The following is a 10,197-nucleotide window of genomic DNA, read 5'->3' on the forward strand; positions in this document are numbered from 1 at the left end:
AAAGAAAGGAAAAAAATTCACAGAGGCCAGGTTCAGAATTTCTTCTCTATGTGGAGGAGGATAGATTTTCATAGTATAGTGTTTCCTACATAATTTGCATTTTGTTGATTTGGTTTTGTAAAGCAAGAAACAGAAAACAATCAGATGATGTTGAAGGTGTGATTAGTGTGAGGTAGAATTGGGGCTGTGCTTAATACATCATCCAGATGGCCCACACTGAAAGACACAAGTCAGTGACATTATCAAAACCTATGATTTCTAAATGCCACAGCCATTGAAAATGTATCCAAATGTGCAACAATGCCACAAATTCCTAGTCTTTTTCCTTTCTTGCTAAATTTTCTCACTGTGATTTCATTCCTTATTTCTTACAATGATCCAAATTCCACCCATACCCACCCACTCTACCCCATACCCACCTACCCTCCCCCCCCTTAGTTTTTGCTGTTGTTCAGCTATTTTCGGTTGTATGTGACTCTTCGTGATCCTGTTTGGGGTTTTCTTGGCAGAGATAAAGCTGACTTGGCAAAAGCTTGGGTGCTTTCAGTTCCTACCATTTCTGCTCCCTTCCCACATTGTCTCCCTCCGGTTTCCAAGGTGTCATGGCTTCCCCAACAGGAAACAGAAGTAGCTTGACCTGGCTATAGCCCAGACCCACTAAGCCTGAAAATCCTATCCAGGGACAGGACACAACCACAAGCCTTTACCCAGTTCTGGCCCTGCCCTCCCTTCTACTTTTCAGAATGACACCACAGTTATTCCCCGCCTAGTCCAGATGTCTAGCTCCTCCCATTTATGGCTTTGATTTTACTTCCCCTCTTCCACTCTTCCAAACAGGCTGATTCTCTATCGGATTTCTATTTTCTCCACTCATCTGATCTCCTCAACCTTATACCCCCTTTCTGGCCAAAGACGCTGAACCAAACAAGGTAAGAGGAACTGCTCCCCAAAATGCAGCTCTCTCACCTTCCCCAACCCCACCACAAGATTTCCCAGACATTGCCAGCTCTCTTGCCGTCTCTCATGCCATTCACCCAGAAATCCAATCCTCTCTATCTTATTAATTCTCCAGAGTGTTTGCATGGGAGGCGAACTGTTACTAGTGAGTATATTTAAGAGAAAGAAGACAAAATATTAAGTAGAAGGGAAGGGTTCCTCCCCATGCCATATACTGAAGTTACCCTTTCCTGTTCCCTCATTCAAATCAATGATTCTAGAAATTTGAAGGAATCCTGAATTTCAGTGAATAAATAAACAAAAGGCTGCAAAATCTCCCTTTCACCAACTCCTCCCTTCTAGCAACTAAAAAGACAGCAGGTTGTTTATTTGGCTTTCTTCCTCAGCCTTGAGGAAATGAGCAGTGTAGAAGGGCATCTCCAAGGAGGGATGAAGAGAAAGGGGAAGGCAGTGGGCTTTGGCCTAGACCAGGGATGGGGGTCCTGGAAGGCCAAGTGTGGCCTTAAGATTACAGGCTCCCCACCCCTGTCTTAGACCAAGACTGTGAGTGGATGTGGGAAGAGAAGCTTTTCACTGCTCCACCAACAGAGTGCAGAGGCTTGAGAAGAGCTGGAGTTTATGCACTCTAGGCATTTTGGACCTCAGTATTCTTATCTATAAAATGGGTTTTTAATAGCACCTTCCCTACCCTGAGGATAGAATGAGATGATGGATCTGAAAATACTTTGAAACCAAGTCCCTGTACAAATGTTATAGGATTATTAGAATTATTGGTATTATTATGGGTCTAATGGAGCTTGAACTGAGGAAGGTAAGCCAAGTTTCTCAGGCTTCCAGAAAGCACCAATTTCTTCTTTTGTGGTCTGGACCCCACCATCCAAACTTCCTCCCCACTCCTCTGAGTCCCATCTTTTATGTTATATCCTTGTCCTCTGTGCATATGGGAATCAATGTGTATAGGTGATTAGGGGAAGTTAATGGAGCCCGAAGGCATGCTTCTGCACATTTAAGGTGACCTTCAGGGGAAAACCTAATCCAGAGGTAGGAAGTCAGATCAGTCCATTATAAAGGGAATCAGGTTATATGAAACTTCACCATGAGCCTAATATCTTAATCTCACTTCCTCCTAGGTCTGCAAGATGGTCTCCAATGAGGTGAAGGTGAATGGAGTTAAGATGGATGGGTTGAAAGCAGCTGGAACCTCCCAGCCATTTCACATCAATATCCATATCCACCAGGAGACAGCTTTGCCCGAGTTTCTCAAAGCTGGGAAATCCCTGTTGAAATTCTTTTATAAGCCAGCTGGCACTCTTGGGTTGAGTGCTAGAGAGAGTCGGCTCCAGTTGGCAACCTGGGTAAGTGAAACAGACCTCAAATAGGAGAATTCAACATGAACAAGAGAACTCAATGTCCAGGCAAAGAAAGACATGGTCTTCTTTTCTTCCTTACCAGGAATAAGTGTTTTGTTAAAATTCAAGTTATTGCTACTGTTACTTTTCAGCATTCTCTCCTGTTGAAGTAAAACATGCACGATTCCTGAAGAGATATACTTTTAAGGAGATTTCACTGGGGATAAATTTATTCTCTCATGAGCTACATTTCTGTTTTACTGTCTTTTTCATACAAGGTGATAAAACTTTTTTTTGTTAAACTGGAGAATGCTAAATGACAGAAAATAATCTACCCAAGGCCCCAAGGAAGTAAAAAAATAGTTTAGATCTTGCTTATTAGATTCAGAGGAGACATTTAATAGATGAAACTCATCTAAATTTTATATTGAGAATGGGGAACTCAAATGAATGTAATCTCATCAGTTTGGGTGCTCCTTCCTTCAGTGTAGAATAACCAATTCTTCCCAGTCAACTCTTATCTGTGACTTCCAATGAATTTGATAAAGGGTGTTCAATCAATGGGAAAGGGTTTTCCTTCTTGACATTACAAAGATATTAAAGGAGCAGACAAGTTATCCATCAGGTATTCCACCCTCTTACACTTTTACATTCTTCAGTAACATCCTCTTCTCTACTTCACCATCATAATTCCTTATTCATTAAGTGGGGAGGGGGGGGTGGTAGCTAAGGTGTTGGATTGGATACAGTGCTGAGACTGGAATCAGGAAGACCTGAATTCAAATCCAACTGCAGGGACTGTGTGACCCTGAGCAAGTCACCTTATCTCAGTTTACCTCAGTTTCTTCATCTGCAAAATGAGTTGGAAAAGGAAATGGCAAACCACTCTAGTATCTTTGCTAAGAAAACCCTAAATGGGGTCACAAAGGGTCGGATTCACCTGAAACAACTGAACAACAACAAAGCATGGAACAGGCAGCCTGCTGACCTCACCATGTATGCCTATCCACAGAGTTCATGGAATGATACCCATTTTAAATTCTTTGGAGAATCTAGTGCTCACAGGATCAGGATTACAAAGTAAGACTTTTAAGGAACAAAGCGGGAAGGGAATGAGCATTTATTAAGTGTTTATTATGTGCCAGATACTGTGCTAAGCGCTTTACAAATATCTCATTTGATCTTCATGACAACCTTGAGAGGTAGGTGTCATTCACCATTTTACAGCTGAGGAAACTGAAGCAGATTATAAAATTATAAAATTAAGTGACTTGCTAGATTTGAACTCAGGTCTTCAGGCCCAGTGTTCTATCCACTATACCAACTATCTGCCTAGGGACCATAGACTTGTATGACTCACGGTCATAGAAAAATGTCTATATAGAATGTGGATATTTAAAAGATGGGCCTTTGGTTCAGAGAAAAGTCTGGCATCATTCAAAGGACATTATGACTACTCAAAGACAATTCAAAATAAAGAACATAATGAATTCTGTTTTGGATATGTTGATTTTGAGATGCCTACAGAACATCCCAGTGGGGAAGTCAGAAATTTTGAGATATGGTACCAGAGCTCAGGAGAGAAAAGATGACTGGATATATAGAACTCATAGGCATCTACACAGAGATAAATAGATGCATTGACAAAAGCTGATGAGATTGCCAAGAACAGAATTAGAGAGAAAAAAGGAAAGGATCCAGATCAGAGCCATAGAATACATCCACACACAGATAGTGGAATATGGAAGATGAACCTAAACAGGACTAGAAGGCCTTCAGACATGTTTTTTGCAAGTTCCTCAGCATACTGAGCAATGTGAATTGTGGATTGTAAAGATATTGATGATAATGTAGCTGTTGTAACTAAAGTCACTAAAGATATTAATCCCAAAATAAAAATCCCTAAAAAATGCTTTTTTCTTTTTAAAGCCTCACTGATAAGACTTAAACTATGCTCTACCGCTGATGGGTGCCAAGCATGAGATAAATTAGTGGGGAAAACAGCCAAGCATGGCTGTTCTACTACCATAACATAGTGCTGGCTTTTCATAATACATTGTATAAGATTACAATTTTTACAAGTAACATTCCAGTATGAATCCGGACCCCCAATACTTACGTTCATACATTCTCTAGAAATATCAACACAGTCAGTAAAAGTAGAAGCTGTCAGAAATGCTTGGGGCAACTTCAGGCAAGCAGCAACTACAGAGTGATGATACCCTAACAGTAGACCACCTTCATTTGCTTTTGTAAAGCAAATGAGCTTTAAAACCCTTGGCTACCTCTGGTTCTTTCTATATATCATCCCATTGTTTTATAAGGAAGTATAAGTAATTATACTTTATATACATATGTACATATATATACTTATGCCCAGGCTCCTTTCATAAATCATTATATCTTGAGCCATAATGTTGATTTCTCCTAAAAAGTCACTGTCTGTTACTCCTGGCACTATTACCAAGCCTCAAAGGGAGAGACTACTATGTCCTAAAATTAAGCTTACATGCTGAGGAGGTAAAGGACCAAAACTCCCTGTAGATATAATGCAAATTCCCATACTGGGCTGCATCCACACAGTGGAAGTGGCAAGTAAATCAAGCCCTGCATTTCCTGGGGATGCATGATAAAGGTCTGAGTTTTCACTAGATTCAAGGCTGCCCCTATTATTTGACAGGGCTAGGGCTGGCCCCTTTTCTGGTTTCCTGACAGAGGGTTTCCTTCTCTATCTGCTTTGGAGTGACATTCTGAAGCCTAGTGCTTCCCTTTCTTACATCTGAAGTATGGTGTGGAGGGCAGGTTTTTAGAAGAATTGTTGGAGTTTTTATTTCTCCCTTCCCGGCAGTTTTTCTTAAAATGCCCTTTCTTTCCACACTTAAAGCATTGTGGCTCATTTGAATTTATACTTCCTCCTGCCATAGCTGCTGCTAATACACTAGCACTGAATGAAGCTGTCCCTACATTTTGACATCTCTGAATCATTTCTGCAATAGTCATGTTTTTCCTTCCTCCTAGAAGGGCCTGCTTACAATCCTGATTACAATTTTCTTGAGCCAGCTTCTCTAAGATAATATTGCCAGCATTTATGTTCCCTATAGTTCGTTGGATTGCCATGGTCAATAGATTGACGGATTGTTCAAAAGGCTCCTGGGGTCCTTGCATCACCTTAGTAAAAGACATTGTCCTATCCTTCTTATCAGGTAACTTCATGCAAGCCATTTTGGCTGCATTCTTAACCTGCTCATAAGCTTGTAATTCATATCTAAGTTGCAGGGTTAGCTGTGAATCAGTTCCCCAGCCTGTGAGCATTTCAAAACTGATTCTTAGATTAGCCCTTTCATTTATCTTTGCCTGCTCTGAACATAAATCAAAGAACTCTGTTTTCCACAGTAAATAATCTCCTCCTTCCAAGGCTGTTTTTGCAATGGTATACCAGTCTATTGGGCAAAGAGTAGCTTGTGCTACAGTCTCAACGAGTGCCAAAACATAAGGGCTTGTTGGTCCATAATCTACAGCCCCATGTTTCAATTCTTTTAATATTTCAAAACGTAAAGTACCATGCTCTCTCTTACCTGTCCTGGGTTATTGGGGTCTGGGATCTCCAGAACGAGAAGTGCCTTAAGCATATCCAGGGGAATGTCTTCCCCACATTCTTTTGCTTGTTTTATAGTTAGCTGTACTGGACTAAGAATGTCCTCAAAGCCCTTTTTAGATGTTAAAGACAAGGGTGGTGGAGGAGTAGAAGGCAAATAGTTTTTTAATTCAACAAACTGTGTAGATGGAGGATCAGGGGTTTTAGGGGAAAAGGGATCATTAAGCAAGTTGTAAGGCCCACAGAAACATCTTTTTTCAAAACCTTTGGTGCTAAAGATATGCATTGTAGGGGCATTAAACAAATTTTTTAAATGTTCCATATCGAGAAAGCTTCTACTAGAAAAGAATTAGGACCCTCTTCTCGGTACCTATCACTCATTTGTTTTCCTACCAGTTCCCAACTTTCTAAGTCTAATGTTCCCTCTTGTGGAAACCATGGACATCATTTCTCTCTTAAAATGTGAAGTATCTGAATGAGGTTAATTGTGGGGGACGGGATGTCTTTGTCTCACAGACTGCGCAGATAATATTGGGAGCCATGAGTGGAGCTCTAGGAATCTTCTTCTGCATGGGCCCCTTCTTTAGATTAAAGTATTCTGGAGCTGCTTTCTGGACTGGAGCTGTGGTGAGTACAGTGGGGAGGGAGAGAAGGGGAGATGAATGAATCTCAGAGAGGAAGGGCATAATCATCATTATTAACAACACTTTTTGGCATCTGGAATGTGCTAGATATTGTAAGAGATGCAAATAAATAAAAGATGCAGTTCCTGTCCCCAAGGAGCTTACTATCTAGCTGGGGAAATAGGGTATATGCTAGATAATAAGCTACAATAGAGCGGAAACTATGATTTATTCATCTTTGGTTTTTGCACATTATAAGTGTTCAATGAGTTGCTACATGAGAGAATAAAAAGGTAAACAGCAAGTCAAGGAATTACATAAATAGTACAGACCATCAGTGCTACAGGAAGGAGAGATCACTCTGGGTTGGGGTGGTCAGGAAAGGCTTCATGTATTTAACTTTGAAGAAAAATAGTATTTGACCCCAAATTTCTTAGATACAGTAAGGCCTACACAGACCTTTTTCATACTTATCAAATGGCATGCTAACCTTTTTCTTTACATAGAACAGAAGTCAAACCCCACATTCAACAGCCTTATTGTGGCAAGTTGCATACACTGGGCAGCGAGAGGAGAGGGAGGAATTGGGGCAGTGGCAGGGGTGCAAGGGGTGCTCAAGAAGGATCACGGTAGAAGAAATAGAAGGGAAATTTGGTTTTTATACCACCTTATCCTCCCCAGGCTATCTCTGCTGGAGTTGTTGCTATCATTCAAGAGAAGCGGAGAAGTGCATGGTGGGTAAGTGCAAAGAGAGGTATGATTAACAAACTATCTATTCTACCCCAGGCCCACTCTTGACTTGGTACCCTTCCCCATACTCCTAGTCCAAGGTAACCCTTAAGCTCTCTCATGTTCTCTTCATAGACCATCTTTACAAACTTTTGCCCATGACTTTCAAAGACCTTGGAGAGCTACAAAAATAGGAATAAAAGAATTAAGCCAGGGGTGGGGAACTTGCAGCCTGGAAGTCACATGTGGCCCTCTAGGTCCTTGGGTGGGAGTTTGATCGAGGTTTTACAGAACAAATCCTTTTATTAAGGGGATTTGTTCTATGAAGTTTGGATTCAGTCAAAGGGTCACACTTAAGGACCTAGAGGGCCACATGCAATCTCGAGGCTGCAGATTGCCCACCCCTGAACTAAGTCCTGTCCTCACCAAACTTAGGAAGGGCCCTAAGCAAAGCCCTAAGCAGGGATGTCCTATGTCTCCTCTCCTCCATAGAGCTTCCTGACAACTCTACTCTTTCTGGCAACTATTTCTACTTCCATTGCTGCCATTGTTATCTGTGCTGATGAACTACAAGGTCCATTCTATGACTTTTATACACCATGTAGTGAAGAAAGTGTTTGGCCCACTATGGCCTATACCACTCCAGATCCACAGGAAGTCTGGAGGAAAAGCCAGTGCATAGACTACATGAACATGCTTCAGGTGAGTATACATTTTTAGTATGATGAGAAGCATGAGGAAGGAAATGGTAATCAGAATCATGACCAGACCATGGGAGCCAAGGTTTTGTTACAGGATGAACAGTTGCACAGGGATGGGGAATTTGCCCCCAGGACAAATTTAAAGGGCCATTGCTGAGCAATTTTAATCTTTCTAAAAAAGAAATCTGTGACAAGGTCTAGACCATAGGGGAACCTGACGGTAGATTACAAAAGGTGATGTGGATGGAGTACTGGTTCAGGACGGTGAGAGTGGAGGGCAGGTTGCAGCCTCCTGCTGGAAAGAAGTTTGATCTTCTCATGAGAGTTCTTCAGTAGGAACCTAAGCTCTGACCCAGTCTAGGTATGGGGAGAAGTGCTTGGTGCCAGTCCACACAGCCCATCCCCACAGTATAAATGATCAAGGGTACATTTCTCACAACAACCCTGTGAGATAGTGCAAATATTTTTATCCTCATTTTACTGATGAGGAAACTGAGGCTCAGAGAGGTGCCCAGGATGATGTAGCTAGTACACATAAAGTCAAGATAATACATAATCACAGTAATTCTTCAAAGCAGCGATGTGAAATGGGAAGGACATCCCATAAGGGAATTTTAGAACTAGAAGGAAGCATAACACCTTCCATTTCACAGGTTAGGAAGCTGAAGTCCTGAGGGGAAAGTAAAATGATTTGCCCAAAGTTACATAACTAGTTAACAACAGAACTAAGACCAAAATTGGTCTCTTAATCTCTGCATCCAATGTTCCTTCCATCATACCACACTGTGGACAACGGTGATAGGGCAAAGTGGACAAGCACCACACTTGTAGCAATGACAAGACTGGTGGGAGTGGAGACAGGTTAAGCAAGCCTAGTGGCAGAAACAGAATTAGAGCCACCTCTGCTCTCTATCACCAGAGCCTGAGCAGAGGAATTATCATCATTGCTCTACTGGTCTGGATCACACTGCTGGGGGTGACCCTGGCCCCTGTAGGGTTCACCTTCGTGTACTCATGCTTCTGTCGCCAGAGCAAAGTGCCACCTGGAGAGGTAAGATCCCAGGGTGGAGACCTGAGAGTGGGAGGATAGCAGCAGGAGAAGGGAAAACTCTAAGGAGAGAGCCCATCTAATCTCACAATCAAACAAAGCATGTTCATCAGATGAGTGGGAGCAAGGTTTCTCCTTCATTACCTAGTTATAGGGATGCTCTAGTGATTAACTCAGACCCTAGTTGAGCACCAATGCAAAAGAACAGAGAGTGAGGAATAGTATATCCCAATGCCATCCTAAGTATTTGGGTTCACTCTGGGTGCAGTGGCAGGGAGTTGTTTGGATTTGGAGAACCTTAGAACCAGGCTTACCTCTAGACAAAGAACATTATCCTTAGACCTCCCCCTATAATGGCTCTAACCTCTAACCTTCTTGCCTCCTCTGCATTCAGGATGTAGAAGAGAAGAAACCACTTCATGGAGAAATGAGCTTTGAATCCCCTGCCAAGGTGGCAGGGTCCTGTGAGGCCTGAGCCTCAACTGGGCTAGTTGGTTCTGAAATAACCTATTATTCCTCTTTATATATACACATATCCTGATGTCACTGCTCAGCTCTTCAGCCCCACTCCAGACCGAAATAAAGCTCATCCTGACTCTTCCCACAATTTCAAGGAGTTCCCTGCTCATCCTCCTTACTTTGGCAAAAATCTGATAATAAAACAATGACTGCAGCTCTGTGTCCTTCCTTCTTGTCCAGTCCCTTTCTGTTCCCCTGCCCTCTTGTTTCCTCCAAAGGATTTTTCCGAAGTCCGAAGGGAGGTGGAATTGAACTCGAAGGAATGGAAGGATCCCAACCCCTTGAAACCTCCCAAGTGTTTATGGAAAAGGAAGGACCACAGAGCTGTAAAAAATGTGTTAGAACAGTCTAGGGCTCTGACTAGTGGCGGTGACAGTGGAGCATGTTGTTACGTGAGAGTGATATTAGACTTACACAACTGATTATAGCTACAACTGAGGCCAAGGAGATAGTTGAAGGAATAACCTAGCAGGTTTTTTGAAAGGTAGAGAACAGTTAGTCAAGCAAATGTATACCTGGAAAGGAACTGAACTTGGAAACAAGCCTGGCTCTTTTTTCCTGCCCCTTCATCCTTAACCTCCTCCCCCACTATACCATACCACCAAAACATTTCCCCTCCCACCCACACAGCCATCTAAGCTGTAAATGTCCTGGGATCCTAGCCAAAAAACATCTT

The 10,197-nt window shown here is 42.1% G+C and overlaps 1 protein-coding gene across 1 annotated transcript; it reads left to right on the top strand.

Moving 5' to 3' along the window:
* Positions 1 to 772: 772 nt before the first annotated feature.
* Positions 773 to 9,676, top strand: LOC138157879 (transmembrane protein 176A-like). Its single transcript, XM_069083665.1, has 7 exons — positions 773 to 929; positions 2,088 to 2,312; positions 6,418 to 6,528; positions 7,206 to 7,262; positions 7,746 to 7,955; positions 8,874 to 9,005; positions 9,397 to 9,676. The coding sequence occupies exons 2-7, from the start codon at positions 2,097 to 2,099 to the stop codon at positions 9,475 to 9,477; spliced, it is 807 nt and encodes a 268-aa protein (XP_068939766.1). The 5' UTR covers positions 773 to 929; positions 2,088 to 2,096; the 3' UTR covers positions 9,478 to 9,676.
* The last annotated feature ends 521 nt before the right edge of the window (positions 9,677 to 10,197 follow it).

Source organism: Petaurus breviceps, unplaced genomic scaffold, assembly GCF_028583685.1.
Source record: "Petaurus breviceps papuanus isolate PSGF00001 unplaced genomic scaffold, PetGlider_PUasm1.0 115, whole genome shotgun sequence".
Classification (NCBI taxonomy): domain Eukaryota; kingdom Metazoa; phylum Chordata; class Mammalia; order Diprotodontia; family Petauridae; genus Petaurus; species Petaurus breviceps.

What these genes read in the sequence shown, in the direction of transcription:
- LOC138157879 (XM_069083665.1), top strand. Translation starts at nt 2,097, where the DNA reads ATGGTCTCCAATGAGGTGAAGGTGAATGGAGTTAAGATGGATGGGTTG. An exon ending in ACTACATGAACATGCTTCAG is followed by an intron (nt 7,956 to 8,873) that starts GTGAGTATACAT and finishes CTCTATCACCAG; the next exon opens with AGCCTGAGCAGAGGAATTAT. An exon ending in GCAAAGTGCCACCTGGAGAG is followed by an intron (nt 9,006 to 9,396) that starts GTAAGATCCCAG and finishes CTCTGCATTCAG; the next exon opens with GATGTAGAAGAGAAGAAACC.